This window comes from Sinocyclocheilus anshuiensis, unplaced genomic scaffold, assembly GCF_001515605.1.
Source record: "Sinocyclocheilus anshuiensis isolate Anshui unplaced genomic scaffold, SAMN03320099.WGS_v1.1 scaffold454, whole genome shotgun sequence".
In the NCBI taxonomy this organism is placed as follows: Eukaryota; Metazoa; Chordata; class Actinopteri; order Cypriniformes; family Cyprinidae; genus Sinocyclocheilus; species Sinocyclocheilus anshuiensis.
In genome coordinates, this window is record NW_015548217.1 from 4,463,259 (window position 1) to 4,490,180 (window position 26,922).

The 26,922-nt window shown below is 35.7% G+C and overlaps 1 protein-coding gene across 29 annotated transcripts in view; it reads right to left on the minus strand.

Annotated features, from left to right (window-relative positions):
• The window catches only part of LOC107654059 (ankyrin-3-like), a 164,097-nt gene that overhangs the window by 21,110 nt on the left and 116,065 nt on the right, over nucleotides 1-26,922 (minus strand). For 16 of the 29 annotated variants that reach the window (XM_016440975.1, XM_016440974.1, XM_016440967.1 and 13 more), the window contains 16 exons: nucleotides 25,165-25,263; nucleotides 23,698-23,796; nucleotides 23,456-23,554; nucleotides 22,899-22,994; nucleotides 22,550-22,622; nucleotides 22,387-22,446; nucleotides 16,277-16,400; nucleotides 11,915-12,017; nucleotides 10,404-10,448; nucleotides 9,842-9,948; nucleotides 7,744-7,968; nucleotides 3,652-3,806; nucleotides 3,034-3,245; nucleotides 1,430-1,637; nucleotides 428-524; nucleotides 48-276 (listed from right to left, as the gene is read on the minus strand). In XM_016440975.1, the coding sequence (XP_016296461.1) occupies nucleotides 48-276; nucleotides 428-524; nucleotides 1,430-1,637; nucleotides 3,034-3,245; nucleotides 3,652-3,806; nucleotides 7,744-7,968; nucleotides 9,842-9,948; nucleotides 10,404-10,448; nucleotides 11,915-12,017; nucleotides 16,277-16,400; nucleotides 22,387-22,446; nucleotides 22,550-22,622; nucleotides 22,899-22,994; nucleotides 23,456-23,554; nucleotides 23,698-23,796; nucleotides 25,165-25,263 (2,031 nt within the window). Of the gene's footprint in view, nucleotides 1-47; nucleotides 277-427; nucleotides 525-1,429; nucleotides 1,638-3,033; nucleotides 3,246-3,651; nucleotides 3,807-7,743; nucleotides 7,969-9,841; nucleotides 9,949-10,403; nucleotides 10,449-11,914; nucleotides 12,018-16,276; nucleotides 16,401-18,553; nucleotides 18,900-22,386; nucleotides 22,447-22,549; nucleotides 22,623-22,898; nucleotides 22,995-23,455; nucleotides 23,555-23,697; nucleotides 23,797-25,164; nucleotides 25,264-26,922 lie in introns of those variants that run through there. The other 13 variants (XM_016440959.1, XM_016440961.1, XM_016440968.1 and 10 more) reach the window with 4 other exon arrangements.

A 26,922-nucleotide genomic window follows, 5' to 3' on the forward strand; every position in this document is an offset into this window, starting at 1 on the left:
CTCATTTAAAAATGTCTCATATAAATAAATAAAAACGGATCATGCACCTCAATGTCTTTGCTTCTGGCCACCTCCTCAAAGTTCTCCTGCTGTTCCAGGGTTTTGTCCACTTTATCGTCTGTCATACAGAAGCACCGCAGGCTGGACTCCACAGGGTCATTCATTTTAGCAAACACTACAAATTTGGCCATGTAGGGCACACAGATGAGCTCTCTGTAGAGCTGGGTGGCCAAACCTACAGTCTCTGGGGTCTGATGGCAGTCTGCAAGCCAAAACCTGGACACAAATTTAAGAGTCACAAAGCTGAAAATGTGAGATTTTGATAATACGCCTTAATATTTTCTAGAATTAGATCTGAGGTATTGAAAATTGTTTTAGGCAGGTAAGAGGATTTTATGAGAGAGAAGTTCCTAAGTTGTTCTTGTACCTGGCAGATACGTTTGTGGTGAAGGACACACAGTCATTCATAAAGGTGAGAGGTGTAGTCCCAGTGATGTCCTCCCACTGAGCTGGCGATGTGCCACCTGTCACGAGATGCTTTATTAAAATGATTTCTACATTTTCTTAAGAAAATCTGAGGGCTCAAATAGAGATCAAACAGAGATGCACTGGTTGACCGGCTGTCAATTTGTTGTTTTTGTTTTTTGCAGGTATGTTTTATGTAGCATAGTTTCACAAAGCTAAATTCAGAAACTTCATTTAGTTTTTGTTTTAAATGCCATATTATACAATCTTATTGAAATCAAAAACAACTGCTCATACTACATGAATGTAGCATCTTTGTTTGGATTGCTATTAAAATGCAGTCATTTCCTCTAACTTCAAATGGCTAGACATTTCTGTTTAGGGCCAGTTTGGATTGAAATAGAGCAAATAAACATTTTGTTCTTGTACTCTTTTATTAAAAAAAACTGCAGTCGGTATCGGAATTGCTCGTAAAAAATCTTAATCGGCCATTAAAAATTATAATCAGTGCATCCTTAGAGACAAATACTGTAATAGAGAAGTTATTCTCACGCCAAGGACTATATCTATAATGCTTACTATAAAGTTTTCAGAATTGTTATAATTCTGTGAGAGATGTCTAAACCACAACTATACAATATCATTGGAATCATTTTCTGAACATCGACAACCAATCAGAATCCACCTTTAAAGAGCTCGAGCATTTAAAGCAAGCGATGACATAACTGCTGCGTGCGATTATGACAAACAGAACGATATAGCGTGTTGGTGTGGACGCTAATAAAGTTATCATTTTAGTTATCATTCTTCTTGTTGTTATCAGTTGTTATCATCCCTTATTATCAGCAATAGGGCAATAGAGTGATGATTGCAAACACCACTATAGTGAAATGGTAGTTTGACAAACTGTTAAAAAGATTTTATATTTTATTATACATCGTTATTCTCTAAAAGTCAATCCTACCAGTTATACTGCAGAGCAGGCGCAGGCTTGGTGTTGGGTCTCCTTTGTAGCCATTCACCACACCCTCTCCAGACAGCGGAGGCACAGGTATGGTCATGGTAATGGGCTTATGGAACTTCCTCCTGCGAGGCTCCACTGTCACTATAGGGCTGAAGGTGGCACGATTTCCTATGATCTTCTTCACAGCTTCATCCGGAACAGGCTGGGCCTGTTAAGAGAAAGCAAGATCATTTAAGTGAAATATCTACACAATGAGCTTTATTAAAGTGTGCAATTTCTGACCGCTAGCATCAGCAAATGGGAAAATCATGCATTCCCAAATAATCCCAAATATGTCCAGTCCTAAACTCACATCATTGGTTGAGCTAGTGTTATTGTATCAGATTGTGTTAGGATGCTTAAACAATCAATGTTTGATAGAGTCAGAGTGTTACAGTTTTCAAAGGAATCAACCTACAATTGGCTTACAGTACACTTTAATGAAAAAAAAGTTAAAATAAAGAAACTTTTTCCATTATAAAGAACCTTTTCTGGAATGGTAAGGTTCCATGGATGTTAAAGGCTCTTCATGGTACCATAGATGCCGAGATACTGAGACTTGCTACTGCCAATACATCAACAACATGCTGCTGTGAGCATGTAAGAAATACTGCTGCTGCACATATAACACAGGCCTGGGCGATACAACGGTATCGATATTTATCGACGGTACTCCTTCATCGATAACGATAGAAAAAATATTTGATATAGCGCACGATATAGGCACATGCTATGAGTGACGCAGACAGCACACACAAACACGAACATGAGTGCTGTGCCTGCCTGTGATGAGGAGATTGTGAATAAAAAAATCAATATTAGTCGAATTTAAAATAAAAAAAATTGCATTTGAATGCAAAAATGGTTATGCACGTGGACGTGGACATTATGCACATTTTTTATGGACAGTTATTTCATTGCACTGACAATTTAATACGCTGCATTGTTTTGCTCATTGCGCCTTCCTGTGGCCTCGGGAGACAAGCCAAAATTTTCCATAAGTCTTATTTAATCTGCATATAACACATAAGAAAGGAGATATTTGTTTAAATTTTATTTTGTGTTTGACTGTTAAAACAAAAAAAATGTTGTTTGTCTCAATAAATTGGGTAAATTAAAAACTAACTAAAAAAAAAATTATATTGCGCTTTGTTTTAAAAAAGGTTATGAAAATGTCAATAATTATTGATACCGAATGATATGAAACATTATATCGTTGATCATTTTTTTTAGCTATATCGCCCAGCCCTAATATAACATATATGAATAAACCCCATAGCATACATGATTACCCCGTAGCAGATATATACAGGTGGAGCTGGGGAAGGTGGGGGGTTTCTGAAGCGCGCTGCTACTACTACAGCAAGAACTAGCCAAGTATTTGAATTCTGATCAGTGAGCTCACTGGCTACCGATACAGGAGAGAACCAATTAGCTGTGCCATGTGATAATGATGTAATTATGTCAGATTGAGTTAGACCTGTTGGACTGTGCCATCTAGAGTTTCATGCCAGAACTTTGGATATATATAAAGGAAATTTTGAATTATTTGGACAGTTGTCTACCTGCAGTCCAACTCTGATCTTCTTGGTGAGCGCACCCTCAGGGAAGGAGGCCTGGACCAGAGGTACTGTCATGCTGGTCAGGACCCCTCCGTCTGGACCCATCTGATTACTCTCCTGTTTGATCCGTGATACCACCGCAAAGTATTGTGGGAAATCCTTTGTGATGATCCGGCAGATACGCTTCTTCTCCAGGTCTGCTGTTTTGTCAAGCTCTGTAGAGTACACAAGTATTCATATTTTACAGAAGCAAATAAAAACTAGCATTTTTAATTTCCTGAAGGAAATGTTAGTGGTTTTTGCCTATGCAAAAGTTGGCATCATGATGCTACGGTCCTGCAGTGGTGATAAATGTGTTGCTATGTTGTTGTAATGAATGTGTAACCCAAATGTTCATTTAATTTCAACACATTTGTGTATGGCACATGCTGTCTCTAAATTGTATTGTCTGTAAATATCTATGTATTATATCAGACATTGGCCTTCCTGCCTTCTATTGCCATCACCTCTGAAAAACTCACGTCCATCGAGCACTAATCAACACTCACTATAGGCTTGTCTGAATCTCATCGTGCACTAGCAAGGTCAGTAACAGTGCAAATTTAACAATCATCATTTTACCTTCATCCATGCCATTGAGGAGCTCAATGAGGTCTTCAGACTTGCAGTCATAATGATGCTCTTTCCAGGTCTCACCGTTTTCGCTCCTTAACATAATGAGCTCTCGCTCTTTCCCTCTCATGGACCCAAAATGAGGGATCTCCACAATCACAGGGCTGTGAAAACACATTGCAAGCCTTTATCAGTGGAACCTCTCAGACTAATAAATGTGAGACGACGAGATACACAAATGCTGATGATGACTTTAGTAAATGTCGATGACGAACATTCATGGAACATTAGTGCAAAAGAGGGGCACTTGGCAAATGCATCTGATATTAATACAGGTAAACTTTAGTGGTTTCTATTATGAACCCAAGAGGACAGATGCAGAAATGATTTTATCAGTGTTTTAGTTTAGCATAACGTTTTTTGTTTTTTTTTTACCAAGCGTCACTGCTTCATGCTTTGAAATTAAATCTTTCAAACACCAAGTCAGATGCAAAATAAAGATGCACAAAATCCTATTCTTGTTTTTTTATTTTCATTAAAATATCTAACAAGATAAATTCACTTTCAGACAGCATAGTTTATAAAATATATTTTAAAATATCTTGTGATATTTCAACTTGAATACACCGTAACAGTAATAGTGAGATAACATTAAAATAGATGAACAGATGTTTAAGACCAAGACAAGGCTTGATTAAGGAAATTTGTAAATTTGGCAAAAAAATGCCCTTTTGAAACAAGCAAAACACCTAAATAGAGCAAAACAAAACAATCCTAAAATTAAGCAAAACAATTGCCAGTGGGATAAAATAATTTAAGAATTCTTTAAACAAGCACTACAGTATATTTAGCCAATGGAAATATGAATTGACCATAAAACTAATCAGAAATGCTTATAAAATGATCAATCGTTAAGCAACCTTAGTGCATCTTAAGAAATTATAAGTTCAGAAATTAACTTATGTGGTCTTATTTCAAACATTATATCTAATAATATATTCTTATTTCACAGAGTCATTGCAAGGTTTCCAATACAATTCAACTGGTAGAACACGGTGCTAATAATGCTGAGATCAAGGGTTTAATTCCCAGGAAACACATATGCTGACAGAATGTGCACTTCAGGTCAAATGAGTACATTTAAGTTAATCGGTCTTAGATTATAAGTACAAAACCCATCAAGGTGGATAAAAGTGCGAATGCTATTCATTTCTTTATTTAAGACAATCTTACATTAAGAATTTGCTTCTTATTTTAAGATTAGTCTATATTTGTTTTCCTTATTCAAGATGCAAATGCTCAAAACAAGGTGAATCATTTTAATTGCATAACTGCAGTCTTCACAGTAATTCTTTATTTTTTCAGTTCATTTTTAAGCATTTCTGTCTAGGTTTAAAAGCAATTCATATTATTTGTGGCAACAAATTTATGTTTCTTTTGCATATCCCATTGGCAGGTTCTACTTAAGGAAACTCTTGCTGTATTTTCTATTTAAGTGAGACTTGCTTGAATTAAGATGGGCATTTTCTGCAGTTTGGGGCATTTACTAAAAATGAATTTGTCAACGCAACTATTACAAATGAAATGCGACCTGTTCTGGCCAGTACATTATAGGCCCTATTCTAATATGGAGCAATTAAATCGAATAGCTCATGTTACACAATGGATAAAAACAGTAACATCAGACGTGGAATCATGGAAGAAAACATTTAATGTGTAGACAGAGAAGGTACCATGGAAAATTTCATGCCTGAAGGCTCCAGACTCAGACCCACTAGAACTGTGAGTTAAACAGGGCATATTAGACACTAAAAGGCCTAATCCAAATACAATATAAACTGCTCAAGAATATTCTGAGAGTGACCCTTCACTTAAATAAACACTGATACCTTCTCTAAAACTAAAAGGTCAAATGAAACTCTCTCTTAGCATAAAAACACAGGGCTAAGGCAGCAGCCATGACTGCAGACACTCATGCTCACCAAGCACTGCATAACCAGCCCAAACAGCCAGTATGAGTCACTTTCAGCGATGTGTACATTCACTGAAAGCTAAAAAAAGGAAAAGGTGTAGATGAACGTAAAGGAGGAAACAAAGGAAACATCAGCTATGGCGTCAATAAAAGTAGTAGTTGAAATCAACATGAAGTGCTGTGACTTCACTAAGCACACATTCCTACCCAGAAAATTTTGTTCCCAGTGGCCCGAGCTGCAGGATTCGGCTAATGTAGCTCTCGCTCTCGCTAAGAGGGGGGAGTTTTCGAGGTAGATGGAGTTTACTGAATTATATCCATGCAGCATTTAGAGGAACAAAAAGGAGGAACAACTTGTCATTCCTGCAGGATGGGAGACTAGCCCTAGCGTTGTAATGTTTTAGTGAGCTATTGCTCACCCTGTTCCAAGTACAGCGGCTTGTTCCAAAACCTTGTGAGCTTTCTTGCATCTACCATGCACCCAAAATGACATGAGTAAGTTATTTGGAACACTCACAGGCAACAACTCATATGTACAAACAGGGCCCAGGAGACTCGACTAACAATTTATTTTCAGCAGGGTTTGCCGTTAGCCTGCTGTAAATCTAACAGCGTGGTGCTCTAATAAACATAAAATACATCAACACACAAACAATGGGTAAAACAGTACATTTTAATTAGTTTGGACTATTTTTATTGAATACATTTTCTCTAGCTTTGTCCAATGGATTCTGGGATTGTATTCTTCATGAGGAAGGACAGATTTTTGGCCAAAACGTAATAATCTCTGAAGGTAGCAATCTTTCTTTTTTTTTCTAGAACATGCCTAGGACACCTTAAGGCAAGGCACTACAAGCAAAGCTATTTATTTTATTTTATTATTAGAATTTTTAATGCAATGGTCTATTTTGTGATTTTGCTTCCAAAACATTCTTTCAGACTAATGCAAAGAAAAACTTGTTTTAGTACACTTGATCTGCTTGCATCTTTAGAATTCATTCAACTATGACTCAATATGACTTCTATTTTTTTCTGATGCACTGAGCCGGAAATCTCCAATTCAGTGGCACTTACAAACTTTAGTTTTATTCCTAACTATATTCTGAAGGGATTATGATGAGGGTTTCATATATCTTTTGTTTTATTTATATAACATTTTATTTCTAAAAATATGGTGCTTTTTTTCTGGCTGTTGAAAGTATTTTCTGATTTATAAGAGTGAAAAAAAAAAGATATCCAAAATCCTGTCTGTAAAAATTCTTTAATATGTCAACAAAATTACATTATCCAAAATACTTTATCCAATGTTCAGATTTCTGTTCTGGAAATGAATGCAAATTAATGCCTACATAATTAGATAATGAATATTTTGCTTATTAAAAAATATAAAATCAGAAAGCATAATTCAAAACAATTGTCTTAAAGGTATATTTCACCCAAAAATTAAAATGTATTAAAAAAATATTATTTACTTACCCTCAAGCTGTTCCAAACCTGTATGAGTTTGTTTCTTCAGCTGAGCACAAAAGAAAACCAGTTGATGGCAGCCACTGAATTCCATAGTAAAAATACTGTTTGATTATCTTCTTTTGTGTTCAGCAGAAGAAAGAAACTCATACAGTTTTGGAAGAACTTGAGCATGAGTAAATGACAAAATATTAGAATTTTGGCTGAACTATCCCTAATGCACTGTGGTTAACCAATAGGGGAAAGTATGATGATAGCTATCTAAAAATAAAAATGATTACCCAATTCACCTGTGGTGCCTGGCCTTAAAATTTTGTCTATGTAGCCAGCTCACAAAGTTCTAGAACAGAGCCAATATGTGTCATTTTAAAACACTTATTACTAAAATGGTGGAGCTCTTTCAGCAGTCCTCAAGATATTTACTAGGGAACTTTGATGACCTGCAGGATCCCATTGTAGGAAATAGAGTTAAGGAGAGGGTAAAGTCAAGGTGCTTTACTTGTATATTGCTGAGTCAGTGTCACGTAACAGGGCACTGGCATGATAACAGTGATGGGCAAAGCCGCTCTGTGTCACTGCTGAAACACTTCACCAACACACACTACCAAACACAGATGGTTTCCATGGAAATGATAAGAAAAAGCCATGAAGGTGAAACCTACCCCAGAAACTGAGCCCCCGCTGGGCCCACCTCCACCAGCCGGCTCGCCAGCCCCTCTCCCTCCACCATGGGCGGCAGGGATGCCAGCTTGTGTCTCTTGACCAGACGGCACGTGATACGTGTTGGCGCGGTGCACTTGCGGGGTGGGATGATGATGCGCATGCCATTGTGGCGACTCCCTCGCATGGAACCGCCGCGGGCATCCACCATGAAGCTCACCAAAAACCTGTGGAAGGAAAATTATCCAATAAGAGAAGATAAAGAGAGATTCAGCATCTTACAGGCTCTCAGAGATGAATTGTCCCATGCTGTGACAAAAACACACTCACAAACAAATTTCAGAGAGAAAATCAGAGAAGAAGAAGTGATCTGGAATCATTCCATGCACCTGGTGAGAAGTTAGTGAGGTACACAATGTTGGTCGGATATTTAGCCATTGTATTAACCAAGACAGTTACAATTAGTTTACAGTAAAGGATCAGAATTAAAAAAAACTGTTAACGTGTTACATTGTAAATCTTTTATTTGTATTTGTATTGCTAAAACTTAAAAATTTTAACATTATAGTATATACTGTAGAATAAAAAACAATAAATGACAATGATATACATGTGTACAGTAGGTCTTATGGCTTGTGAAGATGTTATCAAATAGTGATCTATACTGATATATTGGCCTGGGCTGCGTTTCCCTAGGAGTTGAGTTGAGAACAGCAACACAAACACAGGGAGGATAAACTGTGATCACATGATCAACCGTCACCTGTTGTCATACTGAAGGGGTGAGGGAGAAACGCTGCAAAGAAACAAGTGGAAATAGGGAACATGGAAATACTTTAATATTAGCACTAACACATTTTAATGTGATTTTAAAACACTGAAATGCAAGAAAATAACTCAATTCGGCACTCGTGTGATGTGCAAATGTCCAAAGCACATTCACAAAAAGCCGCCTTTCATACAGCGTGCAAATACTGAATTGAGTTCTCTTTCGCATCTTCTTGCACTTGACTTCACAAATGCCCACAAAATTATATCAAAATATGTGACCCTGGACCACAAAACCAGTCATAAGGGTCAATTTCTTGAAACTGAGATGTATACAACACCTGAAAGCTGAACAAATAAGCTTTCCATTGATGTATGGTTTGTTAGGATAGGACAATATTTGGTCGAGATACAACTTGTTAACAGGATCAAAGGAAGCAAAGTTTCCTTACTAGTCTCCTCTTGGCTTATATCGAAATCCTCTGACATTCTTCTTTACAAATCCTCGTTTTGTACTTCTAATTAGTGATTGTTGTTTTGTTTTGATCTCTCCCCTTCGCTTCCGCGTGTGTCACTTCTGAGCGGCGTATGCGCAACGCTGACCTCATACGTCATCCGCCCGGAACTGCTTCCAGTGTACAACAGTGAGCGCAAGCTGCATTAAAGTGATTATTACGTTTTGAATATGGATATTTTTCTTACAAAAACACATCGATTCGAACTAACCCTTTAAGACTGGTTTTGTGGTCCAGGGTCACATATCCTCGTAAACACAGTTGGTTTTGTCTGAAGTGATGTAAACAGTTGAGAAAGAAAAGGTGTAACATGTGTAACAGTAAATTAGAACTGTGCTTTAGGTCTTAAAGTGATAGCAGCCTAATACTCCAGCTGCTGTCTGTCCCACAGAACGCACGGAATAAATATGTTTGATATCTAAATGTTTGACTTGATATCTAAAACTAAGAATCGGAAATGATAAGCATGATTGGAATCGGAATCACTAAAATTCAAACAATACCCCACCCTACCCCCAATTCCCTGTGGTATTCTGGTCCCTAGAAACGGATCCGTCATGTAATGTATGTATGTAGGATTTTTTCGGTTTTCATCTACCAAAAATCAGAGTAAAAGCACACTTCTACAGTGTCACAAATTAGATATAATTTGCACTGAATTTTGAAGCAAAATCAAAGAACGAACTGGTGTGATGCCTTTTTGAACAAAATCAGGCCAAAAAATGAAGTCCGTTTCACAAGCTCAAAACAGCTTGCTAAGGTGAACTTTTTGAAAAAGTTTGAAGTATAAGAATAGTAGTGGTGATGTTGGCTTTACCCTGAATGGATGGGGCTGGAGGCCAGGTTCACGTTGTCCAGAGTGTCTGGCGTCCAGCTATAGCGTCTCATTGAGTCTGCGTTGTAATCTTTTGCTAAAGCCAGGTGCTGAAACACAAAACAAGCTTGTTCAGAACTGAACATACTACTCATATTTCCATTCACTGCGGTTCTGTGGTGAACCACGGTAAACGGCCAGTGCTTTCACAGTCCTCTCATATGAGACTGAGACTCTGCACTCTGCTATTAACAGCTCAACCACACAATTATCACCTCGTCTTGTGGTTGATGATGACAATCACAATCAACAAAACAACATGCAGGAGAAGTATTTCTAGGTGGTTCAAGATAATGGAAGAAACCCCCTGATGCAAGACCAAAACAGCCAAAACAATGTGAAAAGCTAAGCTATAAAAATTCAACAGATAGAGAGAGGAAAGAATCTGGACGGAAAAGCAGGACATAAAAGAACAGTAAATGCATCTTGTGGAGCAAAGCTCATGTTTGCCTGCATTGGGTTGTGGATTAAGAAACAATGCAGAATTCCTCAATGCATTTAATACCTTATAATGAGAGTCAACAAGGGTGGGCATTTCTCTACAGACCCCCTGAAGCGTTTGAAGAGAAGAGACAGATTCTGAATCACTCCAAATGCACTGATCAACAGTGATAGACAAAATGACTTCAAGATCCTTAAAAATAAACTGGAACTTTTCACTCTCATCATATATTTTACTGTGTGAATAGTGCTGTAATAAAATCATTTCTGCAATTTCTGGATTTTTTTGGCCAATCAATTCTTTATTTGCATACTCAGTACTCAACTTTACGTGCCTACTGCATAGTCAAGTATATTTCTGGCCTTTGGTGTGCTTTGTACTTTTGGTTTAGTAAACTTCACAGAAATCTCCCATTAACTTACATTATTTGACTTTTTATCACTCAAAATATACAGATATTAATATTGATTATGCCACTGTCCTATTTGCATACTGAATTGTGATTGGCTCTTATCAAACATCTGTGTTACCTCTGTGTTAAAAATCTGTAAATGCAGATAATAAAACATTATTCAAATTAAAGGCCACTTAAGTGCACTTAAAGTACACTTTTCTCACTATTATCATTTAAACTGTTGTGTATTTTTGAATATTCCATTTTATTATTTATTAAATGTACTAAATTGCAACTGCATTATTACAAATGTGTAGTAACAAATATATTTAAATACATGACGTACAAGTTTCAATAGAAATGTCACAATTACAATTTAGGTATTACAATGCTTGTCAGTTCATTCAGCTATATATTTTAACCATATTCCAAAGACAATACAAGTAATTATGATATTACATATAAAGATATGCTTAAGTTCTACTAGTCTCAAAAAGCACAGTTCAACTGTTAAATTATAATATAATATAATAATATGCAACTATAATAGTATTTTTATTTACTTGTAAATTAAGTGCAATTAAGTGTCCATAAATATTACATTCAGTTACAGTACATATATTCTTTTAAATAATTTTTTTACTAGAGTTTTGAAGTATATTAAGTACTCTTTTTATTAGGTATGATAAAGCGTACTTCTTTTCACAAGGGAAATAGTTCATAAATGGGACTTAAGTCTCAAATCAATCTTTCTGTCTATAGATTTGAAATTGAAACTTTAAAAAAAGAAGAAAAAATAGTTTAACCAAAGAAATTAACACTAATCTATTACGAACACTAACACTAATACACCACACCATCGTGATTTGCTATATACATTGATACTGAACAATTATCGTATTCACATTTTATGGTGTATATACATGGTACTTCAAAAAATACCATGGCACTAACACTCTTTTTTTGTTAGTGAGGATTTGTATTCCTTGAGGAAATGAGAATATAGTTTAGAGTCAGGTATGCTGAGTTGAATTGGTGCAGAGAACATTATGGTCTGGGTGCTTTTAATTGCTCGAATTCACAAATTATGAACTTCCACATGATATAAAACTCAAAACACCTCAAAAGACAGCACAAAGGCAACACAGAATCTGAAAACTCAAGGAAAAAGAGGGCGTACCGTGTCCTTGTTCGGTGCCAGGATCTCTTCAATCATCATGCTGTCACGGGTGAAGGAGCTCCGGTTGAGTGTGTTGGACCTATCCAAACTGAAGGAGCGCAGACTGTTGGCATTTACATTAATACCATACAGTGCGGGGGAGTGACAGTGAAATACACACAAAACACACACACACACAAAACAAAAACACTCATTAATGCATGCAATTTCCAGGGAAATTGATTCACAATAGCCAAAACAGGGATCAAACCCTGTACATTTGTAGTGGTGTGATTGGTTAGACATTGAGAGAAAAGAGGAGAATAGATGCTTAGATGAATTATTTGTAATGACTGAATGAATGAGACACAAATGTGTGCCAGACTGTTTTTCAAAACTATGCAATTGGTACTTTGTTAAACCCCATTGTTAGTAACACATTATTAGACTTTTGCGCTTTTATAAAGTAAATATACAGTATAAGGAGGATCTGTGTGTTTTGATCAAATGGAGATTTATAGAAATTAACCAAAAATATGAAAACATTTTATTGCCAAAGGACTTGTAATAGTTGGAGAGAATAAACATGGTACTTATTTCCTTTCCAAATCTTTAAATACATGCAGAACATCAGTAAGAACATCTATATTTACTTCAAATTAAATACTTATAACCTAAATCTATATTTGCTTCAAATTAAATACTTATAACCTAACATGATTTCATTTATGCGTTGATTAGCCACTGTGGTAGAAATGCACAGATTTAAAAAAATTCTATCCAATACAATAAGTTGATCATATTAATAATGAGTCTATAATGTTGGTTGATTATCTAACAATTTTATGATTTTGTATAGATAAAAAATAAAGCACTTTAAAATACTTTTAAATATTTCAAGTGAATTTAGGCATCAGCATTATAAAGTACGATAAAGATATAGATTTCCTAAAAGTGTTATTAATTCATTAAATTAAAATAATTAAATTATTAGCGTTTTTAAAGATCAACTTTAGATAATGGTAAAAGTAATCTAAATGTAAAAATAAAGGGAAATGAGCACAAGTAAATAATATGCAACACCATTGAAATATATCCAAAATCAGCCAATAGTGATAAACTGAAAGATTATAATGCTGTGCATCATTGAAATGCATTCATTCCAGCATATAAGAATATTACATAAGAATAATATACAGTACATTTTTTACTGCTCTTTGAGCACATTTAACAAAAAATTAATTAAAAATCACTCTGTTAAAGAAAACCTACCATTCATATGAGACATTCTCTAAAGCTGTTTGAGAGTAACAGTAAATAATAGAACGGAGCTAGCAAATGGACAATTATATAAAACTGTACTGAAGCTAAAACAGATCTGGAAGTTGTTTATTGTATCTTGACTTCATTTCTATTTGCAGTAAGGCCAGGTGCATTAATGCAGACTGAGCTAACATGCGAGTGCTCTTTCCAAAGGCTATGCCCAATTAGAAATCAATATGACGCGGGTTCTCAGTTCACAACAAAATCTGGCACTGCCTGACTGCCAAAGGAGAATCTGTTTCTTGTGAGCATGTACTGTGAGTTTCTGAGTTTGCAGATTTAAATGGATGAAATTTGATTCAGCTGATGAGGCTCTTCGTGCATCCCTGGAAGCTACATTAAGAAACTATTTTGTACAGTAACTGGACTCAAGGGGACAAAAACTCAAATGTTTACGACAATCAAACCTGAAAAGAAAAAGAAAAACTCGACAAATCAGGTTCACACACCAAACCTAAAATCGAAATGAAACCATAGTCCACAGACAGCAAGAATGTGTATACTTCATCAAATGAAAAACAATGTACAAAGCACGGTACACAACAATGTTCCATGGTTTCAGAATGACTCGGGATACAGGATGGAAAGGGTCGGAAGCATCATGCCCTCTTACCTGACTTTAGGACTATGGTGATTATTTGGAATGGAAGAGGAAGAACAGAGGAAATTGAAGGCAACAAATCAGAAATGCAGTGGCTGAATGAGTCTGACTCTCATGTCTGAGGCTGCATTGTGCTGTACTCTTACACACACTAATTAACTGAGGCTTTACTCTTTAATCCATTAGGACGTGATATTTCGCATATGTAAAGAAAAGAACACAGACAGGATGCCCTAAACACGAAAGAAGTTATCACGAAGTGTGTCTATACCTCAAGCGATTCTCTGCATGACAACTGAACATCACTTCCCCAACACTTGTGCTTTTATGATCATACAGTTATGTTTATGGTGCTGCTACATTTGTTATTCCTTGCAAAACTCCAGGTCCTGTGTCAGAATCCCATGACTCCCATGAGATGAGTAAATGCAATGTGCTGTATCTCATTTCACACCCGAAGAGAGCGTTTCTTAAAGGAACAGACACAAAGAACGGCCAATTTATTTCATAAAGCATTTATACAATATATATATATATATATATATATATATATATATGGCTGATAATTATCTAATTATCTTCCAGCTACTTATACTACTTTACTTTAATTTATAATACTTTATCTAAAAATCAGAATATAAAAACACTAAAAACTACAATAAATAATTTTCTAAATGAAAAAAAAAAAGGAAAAATAATAGTAAGATATCAGAAATTGAATAAAAAATTAAAAATGTTAACATTTTGATTAGTCAATGGCCATGATTCATTAAATATAGGCATTTAATATTGGGCAATAATTATCCAATACTGGACTATGCTAATAAATGAATAATAAATAAAAACATAATATATAATAAATAATCATAAATAATAAAACATAATAATAAATCATAATAAATGAAAAATATCAGTCAAAAAACAATATGATGAATGCCTAAAACATGGTATGACCTCTTTAGAGAATAAAGCAAAAAAAGAGTCACGTGGCAACATATGACATCCAAACCAAGCACTGCGACATAATTTACTTTCAAAACATAAAATCTGCTTTTACACCATAATGTCAAGTCATTAGATAAAAAGTGTTCTCTCAGTGACAAATGCTGTTATTGAACATGATTGTAATTTCCTGTTTTGTGGCTTGCGTGTACAGTACTGTGAAATCTCACTCAACCCTTTCGATTATTGAATGCGGTCAAACTTCTGTTTGTTGGAGGGAAAATCCCCTGAAGCGAGTTACATGTAGGTTAGCTACGGCCTTCTCACTCAACAGCACATGGTACTGAATCAAAAGATGACAGCAGGCGGCCAACACACAATGTAAATAAACAGTGTACAGCCTCCAGATAAGACAGGAATCAGGAACTAACAGCTGACTGCTGCGGCCATGAATACTCTCCATTCAGAAACCAGATCTTTTAGATGATAGTTATTGTGAGCGAATATTCTTCAAGACATCTAATTTTGTTTTACAGGGGAAAAAACAGTCACATGGGTCAGGATCAACATGAGGACAAGCACAATTTGTGTGAACTGTCCCTTTAAATGGTCTAACATCTTCTCTTATCTTATGTGGTCTGTTAACCTGGTCCAACAGTCCAGATATTGTGAAATGCTGTCGTCCAAATACTTAATATATGTTTATTAATCCTAAACTATATTAGTAGTATTGATACTTACGTACAGCATGATTCCTATAGATGTACTGATGTTAAGAGTATGACTCAATTGTCAAAACTTCATGACTCAGAACTTATGGGGTTTGAACCTAAAACCTTTTACAATTAAAAATATTTAGACCTAAATTTATGTATTTAAATTGCATATCAAATTTCCGTAATTTCTATTACAAGAAATGAAATAATAAACTTTGTGATGCATATTTGTCAATCTGCACTCACAATAAATAAATAAATACATAAAACAATCAGTTTATTATTAACTATTTGCATTAATTCGATTTTAAGTAATCGAATTTTCAAAATAAATTGATTTGGGTTTTAATTGTTAAAACAATTACATTTATTCAGTAAAAAAGCATGAACATGATTAAAATATGGCTAACAAGAAATATTTAATTAGTTAAAATGGATGAGATTTAAATAAATTGATTTATTCATGCTAAAAATATAAACCTGGTTATTGTGTATTTAAAACAAATTCATTTTATTATTATTATTATTATTATTATTAATTAAATCCTACCTGTTTTATTCATGTATGACTGACAAATGAGCATCACATTAAGTTTATTTGTTAAAAACAATATAATTCTAATGGATGGAAAAATTATATGCAATTCAAATACATAAATCATAACTTTAGGACTGAATATTTTTTGAGCGCTGTAGCACCTACAGCTCTACATGGAGTATATCATGCTGAAAACAGTAATAGATGAAGTGTAATTTTCACTGTTTAGACGTCACTGTCTGCATGTGGTGAGGGTATGTTACCTGGCCGTTCGGGCTCCGACGCTGAATCCCACGTATCCTTCCTGAGGGAGAGAGTCGTCTCCGAGCTCTCGCAGGTCTTGCGGTCCCAGGTACTTGTCCGTGTCTCCTGTCATCGCATCCTCACCTGTCAGCAAAAGAAAGAATTACTACACCCTTCAGAGAGACACTGACCCTATAAAGTCAACATGAATGACATTCAAAACCCATTTAACTTCCGTCATGTTTTCCATTTTTCTTTGAAAAAATGTGCACCAATGAATCATGGGGAGTGAGATGAAGTAAATGGGGTACATTTTGATTTCATGTTGGCGTTAAGAATGAATGGCTGGACCAAAATGCCCCACACCAATCCCACAATCCCGCAGCAGTCACTGGCACACTTCCCGAACTCTTTCATAGCTGCAGATTCATGCAATTTTTGTTTCGATTATATTATTATAAGTCAAGCAAGGCACTTAGAGAACATCAAGACCATATGTTGCAGCTCGCTCGTGGTGACCATAAATCTGTTTTTAATATGCATCCCTGACAAGATGGATTCAAACAGGCCATCCATCCTCAGAAGCTGCAGTTAATGGACACTACAGCAGAGCAGCAGTGAAGTGGGTCGCAGAAGCAGAGAGAGGAAGACTAGAATGCAGAGAGAGGAAGAGGAAGGCTACGGTCGCGCTGCAAGGAAAAGCCCCCAATTATGATTTTATGAATTTTGAGGAGAATTTTCACATGACCTACATGCTAATACTAATACTTATAATCTATGAATATATATTAATCATTTCTAATAAATACAGTAAAATATAAATATATATAAACATACTTACATTAATATAAACATATTTTACATAAGATTACAAGATTTATATTAAACATATATTAAAGAAAAAATATTTATATGTTTCTGTATAATACATAATAAAACTAATAAATTATTTGATCTAAAGGCATCTATAATACTATAATACAAAAAGACCATTTCAATACAATATACAAATAACGGCAAGAAATATGACCAATCATAATCCAGCATGCAAATAGATCATGTCATCACATTTTGTACACTGACAAAAATTTCGCAAACAATTACAAAGAAAGGGCAAGTAACACATTGAATTAAAAGTGACATTTTGTAGTGGAAAAACTAATATTGTAAAATAGAACACTCTTGCAAAACCCTACACCAATAATCTTGTTTTTTTACAACTTCAAAAAAACATTTACAGTATATACCTAATATAGCAAAAATGACAATTTAATCCTAAATTTCTTTAAAAAAACATTTAGTTAAAAAAGAAAGAAAAAAAGAGTATAAACGTATAAACAATATAACAGTAAAATTACATTGTAAAAAGTTGTAAAGAAAAAAAAAAATCTCACCCATTAAAATGTATTTGTATGTATAAATCGATGTATATACTGTAGCTTGGTTCAGTTAAATAATATAAATAATAATTTTAAATAATATTTTTGACCAGTTAATTTACATGTTACCAATTTTTTGTACTTCATAGCTTAAATTATACACAAACCAAAAAAAGTCTGAATGTCTGTTTGTTCTTTTGAACGTTGAATGTCTGTTTGGGCTGAATTAAATTCATAAATTCATAAACATTTAAGGTTAAAGATTTAGAACAAACTCTAGCAAGAATGTATGATCAGTGTTGAATCAGATTTATTTCCACTTTTGGAAGTGGCCCAGAATTAACATAATTAGTTTTCTGTTCACACTGTCATTCACAAAACAGCTCCGTCATATAATGTTTACATAAAACCATAATTGGGCCACATTCAACTATGCTGTGAATGCAGGTTAGGAGAGAGATTGGGGAACACCTCCCCCCAAAATCAGCCCCAATGAACTGCAACTTTCACTCTCTTTCAAGCAAATACACACACTGATTAAATTGTGAAATGTCCTAAAAAGAAACCCAAATCTGTTCTGCCTCTTACACAATAAAAGCAATTCACTAGCACCCTGAACACTACCACAAGTTAACAGGTCAGCAAAACTTTTCTAACAAGTGGTGAGTGAACATAGCACACGAGATCATTAGAAATTTTACAGCCTTAAAAAGAACATTTACTTTAATTATGGATGTCCCGAAAAAGTTAAAGCAAACTTCTGGTCACAGTTTTGTAAGTAAACTTAAACACACAGACACAGATATCCTCTTTCTCACACTTCGGCTTCCCTACCACTTCCAAAACTATTGTGTAGTGTGTTTTTGCACAGCGTGATCGAATCAGTAACAGCCATTCGTGATAAACAAGATCTCTTACACTGAACAGCCAAATCCATCCTTCATCTTCACACCAGCTTTAAAAATATTTACAGGTCCTCTTTTATTCCCAGAAGCCTCACTTCCTCAATCCGGTAAACTCCAAATGGCACGATTACTTCCACATGTCCACTACGGCCCTGTCCACAGTGTCTGAAACGATCCAGTTGCCTCTGTCTGTGCACACACACACACACACACACACACACACACACACCTCTGCCGCGGCCTGACAGGACGTTCAAATGGCGAGGGGCCGGCGCGAGTCTGATCTGTGTGAGGTCATCGCGGGAGCGAGGTAACACTTGAGGCAGTTTCAGAGCGAGTGTGGTGATCGGATCTCGGCATTGCTCTGTGTAATCAGACCCTGTTCAACAGAGGGACAACAAAAGAGCCCTTCTACAGGCAGCAGAACAAATAGTAAAAAAGGAGGGAGACCAACGGAAAAAGACCGCCTGCCACCTGACCGCGGCCCCCCGGGAACAGCGTGCTTGAGCTGCCAGAGTACAAACTCTAGGAACTCACAATCCTGAATCACTGAACACATTGCGACACCTGTTAATAATCCCTGCAAGTTTAAAGTTGGCATGAAATGAAAAATCACTTTTTTCGAAATGCATATTATAGAGATTATTGTAAAAATTCATTTGTGCATATGTTACATTTTTTATTGTATTTATTTATTTATTTTACCTCAGAATTTATAAGTTGTCACAACTGGACATTCCAGTGAAAACTACTGACTTCTCTCTGGTTACATATGCAAGACTTAAGCTCATGCTCATCTCCCCACCACTTCTGAGTGCCATGCCCACATCTCAAAATCCAATCAACAACCGATAAATAGAAACAAGTTATATATATGACTCAACGATATAAATGACTCATTCATTCAAGTTCCCACCCTACAATTTTTGTCTTTATAATCCATTACACTTTGATGTACGTCAAAATATGGAAGATCTGTCAATACTTTAGTTTCATTGCAAATTTAACATGTTACCGTAGAATACAAATTTTAGAGATTTGCAGAAAAATGCAGATCAGCAACTCATCTGATCTAGTTTTAACCCATTTTATCTTATTTTATAGTGTTATTTTAATACCCTTGCAGGTTGCATGCAAAAACCAACGAGCATGACCAGGGTATTCTCATTTTTTTGAATCAGAGAAAAAGACTCAAAAAATTAGGTGAACCCAGAATAAAGTAAGAACACAAGGCACAATTTCATGTTAAGCATTTTCCCACAGAAAAGTGATTGAAATAGTAATAGTAGGTGCTGTATATGGATGGCAAGTGCCCAAAACGTGCAGTTTGTTCAGATATCGTTGTCTTTCTTCTTTTGAGATGTGATCTAAATATTCATGGCTTGAAACACCTGGAAAATTGTGCTGCAGTTCTATGGATGTTAGAAAACTTTGAATAGTGCACTGAAAAAAATTATACAACTTTTATTATGGTAAGTGGTTGAAAACAATTTATTTGAGCTACATTTAAGTTGGTCAACTAAATTTGTTTATTTAAATGTAGCTAAAATAAATTGATTGCAACCACTTACCTTAAAGGAGTCCTATTATGCTTTTTCACTTTTTCAACTTTAGTTCGTCTGTAATGTTGTTGTTTGAGCATAAAATAGATCTGCAAAGTTACAAAGTTCAAAGTCCACTTCAAAAGGAGATATTTTATTTAACAGAAATCACTTTTCAAAAACTACAACGAACAACTAATTTGGACTACAACGCATATTTTCCGCGATTTGTCATATCACAAATATCGACGAATGGGATGAGACCTGGTTGAGCTGCACTAGAGAAGGCAACGAGTGTTGCCGAGTTGTGCCAATCACAACACAGCTAACCAATCACAACACACACTGGCCCAGCTAACCAATCACAACACACACTGGCCCAGCTAACCAATCACAACACACACTGGCCCAGCTAACCAATCACAACACACACTGGCCCAGCTAACCAATCACAACACACACTGGCCCAGCTAACCAATCACAACACACACTGGCCCAGCTAACCAATCACAGCACATTTCATATTTCAGAAGGTGGGCCTTCATTTGATACAGGAACTATTCGAGCCGTTCATGCCAGACTGGGGAGAGAGGTGTTGTAATAATGGAAAATATGTGAAAAATATTCACATGTGAAAATATGTGAAAAAAATGTTTTTCGAACAACTTAGTATGAGAGCCTGTTCTAGTACACCCCAAAACAAAATCAAGACTTGTAAAAAGAGCATAATAGGACCCCTTTAAAAAAATGTAGTAAATTCAATGAATCACTTTTTTCAGTGTGGCATATTAGAGTGAAAAGAATGCTTAAGCTTCTCAAACACCTTGACTCAAGATTACAGAAAAATTGTGCATGGAAAAAATTATGTATAATAGACGCTGCAATAACTTGTGCTCAATAAGATCAAGAAAATGTGTATTAACAAAATAAATATGTTCAATTTTGATTTTCTATTGACAGATAAAAGCATGTGCTAAAGAAAACGTAAACATAGACTTTAAATGTAAGACACTGGTGCTGTTTGCCTGGGATCTGAGTTATTAGTACTGCACCTCACGCCCGGATAAACAGAGCTGAGCTCTTTCACACTGCCAGAGAGAGAGCCAGAGAATCAGATGGAAAAAGCGAGCAGCGTCAGCAATGGCAAAAGGTTTTTTGCCAAACAGACGTTTGCATTCAGTTACCAACTGGCGTTGTGAGCAGAATTGATTCATCAGTTTTTTTGTCATCCAGCTAAAAGATAATGTAAAGGAGACACTTTCATTCAGGAAATAAATGACAGAATGTTGAGGTTATATTCATGTGACCACGTGTATTCAGGGCACAGGGGTGTAATATGTACTGTAAATAAGAAGCCATGTGAGTTATGTCAGTTATGCCTCGGGAGTATGCAGGAATATCAGTTTACCGTAATTAAACACCATGTTCCAGTCTCTACAACACACACACACACACACACACACACACAGGTTTAATGAGGGCTGTATTCTTGTTACACTATATTCACCACATGTCCTAACCCTAACCCTAACTATATTCACCACGTCAGAACTGTTGAAGGTTTCAGACAGCATGTTACGCACAGCTATAAACAACGAAATGCGACCAAAATATCACAGAGACTAGAAGGTGGATTCTTTTGATTTGGGCAAGTAAGAAAAGGCACAGCAATGCCCTAGCAACCACATAGCAACACCCTACACTCTTAAAAATAAAGGTGCTTCACGATGCCATAGAATATTTTTAAGAGTGTAGCACCCTTTTTAATTCTTGATATGCATTTTATCAAGTATTAAATGCATTCATAACCCTCACGTTACAGTATGAAATAAACAGATACACAAAATTGTCATTCATGGCACTGACTGGAAAACTTCTATTCAATCCTTTTAGCTTACACTGAAGCTCTGTGGGTTCTGACTGCAAAACAGAAACAAACTGAGCCAAAGAAACGTCTGTCGGAATATCTAACAACCAAGACTTCTGAACAAAACTATCCTTCACATAGAGGCTGGATTTACAAAGAGAGTATGTGTGAAATTGTAATTACACATACAGTTGTTAATAGAATAGCAAACCCCAGATTTAATATATGCAAGCCAACAGAGATTTGCATATTGAAGAATTTCATTTTCATAAAGAGTAGCCTAGCAACTAATACAAAGCCAGCAAGAGATAGCCATGTTGTGAAAAGAATCTATAACAGAAAAAAGACCGAATAAGAAGATCTGGTTAGTTGGAAAACGTGAAGAAAGAAAGAAACAAGCAGGTGCTATAAGAACAAACCACACAAAATAAGAGATACCTTCGTCAACATCTGAAATATAGTCCTCACTGAGCATTTCAGGTACATTGGCTCTACGAACTGTGTAATTTAAATGAAAAATGTTAGAAATAATATGTAAATGAACAAAAATAAACTTAAATGAAGACAAAAATAGACCAGAAACATATGAAACCTTGTTTACCTTCATCATCTGACATGTCCAAAAACTCATTCATTGTTTCTGGAACATTCAATTTATGTTTCTCCGTCACTGTCTGCAAAAACAGCAAAAACGGCAAAAAACAAAAAAAACAGAAATAAGTGACAATAAATGATGTGGCTTAATTTTGCTTTGCATCAAATATAAAGCATGCTTATATTATTAGTATGTAGCATTGTTTTTTCCTGCTATCTGTGACTCTATCAGAACAGACCTGCTACCAACTTTTGTGTTGCGATCCACTGTCTGAGAACCACTATATTAAAGCACAATAACACCTGGTGTACGGTATTGTGTGGAATAGAAAGTGTTATGACACAAAGTCCCTCACCACAGTAGTGTGCGTCTCCTCTGTCACGACTTTGAGCGTGTCAACCACAGAGATGTAACCCAGGCGCCTGGCAATAGCCAAGGCAGTGTTTCCATTCTGTAGGTTAAGGGAAAAAGAGCAATATTAATGAAATGAATGAATGAAAGAATGAATGGATAAATAAATAAATAAATAGATGTTTTAGAATATTAAGTAATTATTATGCAATTTATTACATACACAATTTTATATAATATAATATAATATACATAAAATTCTGAAAGGAAAAAAAGGCTAAATCAATGCAGTGGTGACAAATCACAGGGACATGTTCACATGTTCAAACTGAAGATAAAAATTAATTACCTACATTTTTATATTTGCTTCAGTAATAAAGTGAGTAATGCATGCCTGTGCAAGATGAAATCGAAATGGAAAAATTCCCGGAAAATTCCTGCCTGCTTTTTTGATGTAAGCCTAAAAAAAGTCTGAATGCTCAGAAAAGTAGCAGCAGACTTCTTCTTAACATGACTTGTGCATCTTGTTTGGAAGAGCTTGTGCTGTTGTGATGCACTCACCACTGTCAGCTCATTAGGAGAGGCTCCGTGCTGCAGCAGAAGGTTAATGATGTGTGTGTGACCCTGCTGAGCTGCCTGATGAAGAGGTGTGTATCCATTCTGAACATGAGAGACAAACCGAGTTTAAATCTGTATTTTGGACCACCAGCAATCATTAAAGACTGTTCTGTAACAAGAGACGGTTAAAGAAATGCAGTTCTTAAGCCTCAAGTATACTGCAAACTGCTTTCTGTGAGCATTACCTTAGTTTTGGCATTGACTTTAGCCTGGTTCTTCAGGAGGAAGTGCACCATCTTTATATTGCCATAGTGACAGGCCACATGCAGGGGCGTATATGCCATCTGAACCAGAACACAGAGACACACATTACTCTTAGACTTCTTTTTCCAGTCAAGCACGTGAATTATGCACACATAAAAAGACCATGAAATATTCAAAGAATGACTTAACATATCTAATAACACAATCACACTGTATTAATTGTCTTTTTCACATATAAACTTGATAACCCATAGTCATTTTTAGAGATTTGGAGATTTTAGAGATTTAGTCATTACTTTTGGATAGTTCTTTTTATAATAGAATATGAATATAAAAGTTCAAGTTCAAAGTCTCCAGATCATTCTTATGGGATTTTTTGTAAAGCTTTATTTTTCTGTACAACAGTAACTAAGAGGGTGGGGCTTAGCAGAAGTGTTAATTCACCACTAGAATTAATTTCTTGCTAAATGCCACACATGGGTATTAATGCATTTGTTCTTTGTCATTCCTCTGCCTCATTCCCTTTGCTCAGTGAGGGAGTGTTTTGTGTGGGTCATTGTGCTGTAGAGTATTGATCTGTGTGCTGCTGTCTGACTCACTCTCTCACCATCTGAGAGCCGTGCTGAACGACCTTGAGCCGGGGCCGCTCGATGTTAATACATGACTGACCAATGAGGGAATGGCCAGACATAGCATGCGGAGATGTGTGTGTGTGTCACACATCTATCTATCTACCCATCTGTCTGTCTGTCTTTCCGTTTTTCTAACTGTCTGTCTGTCCGTCTGTGTATTTATTTGATCAAAATCACAGTAAAAACAGTAAATTTCTGTGAAATAGTATTACAATTTCAAGTAACTATTTTCTATTTAAATGTATTTAAAAATGTAATTGATTTCTGAATTTACAGCATCATTACTCCAATCTTCAGTGTCACGTGATCCTTCAAAAATCATTCTAATATGCTGATTTTCTGCTCTAGGATCAATGTTGAAATCAGTGGAAAACCTGATGATTAGAGTTCAAAAGAACTGCATTTATTCGAATCAGGAATTTTTTGTAATATTACAAATGTCTTAACTCTAACTTTTGATCAATTTAATGTTTCCTTGCTGAATAGAAGTTTTAATTTCTTAAAAAAAATACTGACACCAAACCTTTACACTGTAATGTGTGTGTGTGTGTCCTAGTATTCCCTATGTCCCCACAAGTATAGTCACACCAGTTTTTTTTTTTTTTGGTCCCCATGAGGAAACAAGCCAATAAATCATACAAAATTATAATTTTTTTAAATCTAAAAAATGCAGGAAGTTTTGTGGGAGGGGTAGGTTTAGGGGTAGGGTGAGGGCAAGGGGATAGAAAATACAGTCTGTACTGTATGAAAACCATTATGCCCATGGACTGTCCCCATAAAATATGGACACCCAATTTGTGTGTGTGAGGTCATTACCTTAGTCTCTGGGTCGATTGTGGCACCATGATTAACCAGCACTTCTGAAACATTGACTTTGTCCTCTTGAGCCGCCAAGTGAAGAGGGGTCAGTCCACTCTGACACAGATATTCATTAACCAATTTAGTGACATAACCAAAGAGATATGACACATCATGCATAAATGAAGCAGCCATTAATCAACGTTGATAACACTTCTTAAAAGGATAGTTCACCCAAAAATGTAAGACGTTTGTTCATCTTCGGAACACAAATTAAGATATTTTTGATGAATTCTGAGAGCTCTCTGACCCTCCCATAGACAGCAATGTAATTACCACGATCAAGGTCCAGAAACGTAGCGAAGAGATTGGTAAAATAATCCATGTGACATCAGGGGTTCAACCTTAATTTTATGAAGCTACGAGATTACTTTTTGTACGCAAAGAAAACAAAAATAACGACTTTATTCAACAAATCGTCTCCTCCACGTCACCCTGGCACCATTTTGGAGAGTATCCACTGAACGTAAACAGCGTATGCTTTATTGTTGAATAAAGTCGTTATTTTTGTTTTCTTTGCATACAAAAAATTATCTCATAGCTTCATAAAATTAAGGTTGAACCCCTGATGTCACATGGATTATTTTACCGATCTCCTTGCTACGTTTATGGACGTTGATCGTGTTAATTACATTGCTGTCTATGGAAGGGTCAGAAAGCTCTCAGAATTCATCAAAAATATTTGTGTTCCGAAGATGAACGGAGGTCTTACGGGTTTAGAACGACATGAGGATGACAGAATTTTCATTTTTGGGTGAACTATCCCTTTAATAGCTGAGCTGAATATAACCATAATTTGACACTGGTGACCTTGAAGTCAACATGAAATGGCAACCACAACCCATTTTACTTCTGTAATGTGATAATTTCCGTAATGTGTTTAGTTTCATAATGTGACATTTTCAAGTCCAACTGAATATTCAATTAGATAAAAATGTAAAGCAGAACTTACATTTTATATATTAGGAATTTATTAGATCACAAAAAATTAAAAGTCAAATTTAAGAGCATCATATTATATATGTATATTAGGGATGCACCGATGTATCGGCCAATTTTTGATTATATTTTAAAGCCATCAACATATCGGAAATAGCATGAAAAGGGCCGATACCGATGGTTTATTAATTAACTGCATGGAGACAACGAGTTGCACGTCTGTTGCATAATCCAACGTTTTTCAAAATAATTAAATACTTGCCAAAACAAAATAAAATCTGTACAAAATATAGTTTGTCAGACGGCATAGTACGGCCTATGCAAACGTGACGCTGACGCATCCAACGAGTGAAATGCCCGCACTCAGCTGTAAATTCATCATAGGTAAGTCACATGTTTATCCGAGGATATGTCACGAACCGCCAAGCATTAGGCCTACATTTAAGTGAAAATGAATGGCCTAATATGCAGCTTTTTGTTTGAAACCAGTGTAGAACACGGATTCACACAAGGTCACATCAAGCACCTACAGCGTTTCTGTGAACGGAGAAAACAGAATAAAACTATATAGGCTACATAAAAAGGAATATAGGCCTATACACAAAATATATTTCACTTAAATCATTAACAGATTAACAAAACAAAAGAAAAAAAAATTGTGCTGAGCTTCGGATAATTGTAATGCGTTTCGAAGTTCTCGGAAAAAAAAAACGAGATGGCAGAAAGCCGTTTTCTTTATTTTGCAAAAGCTTTACAGTTTTGAATGATGTTTTTCTT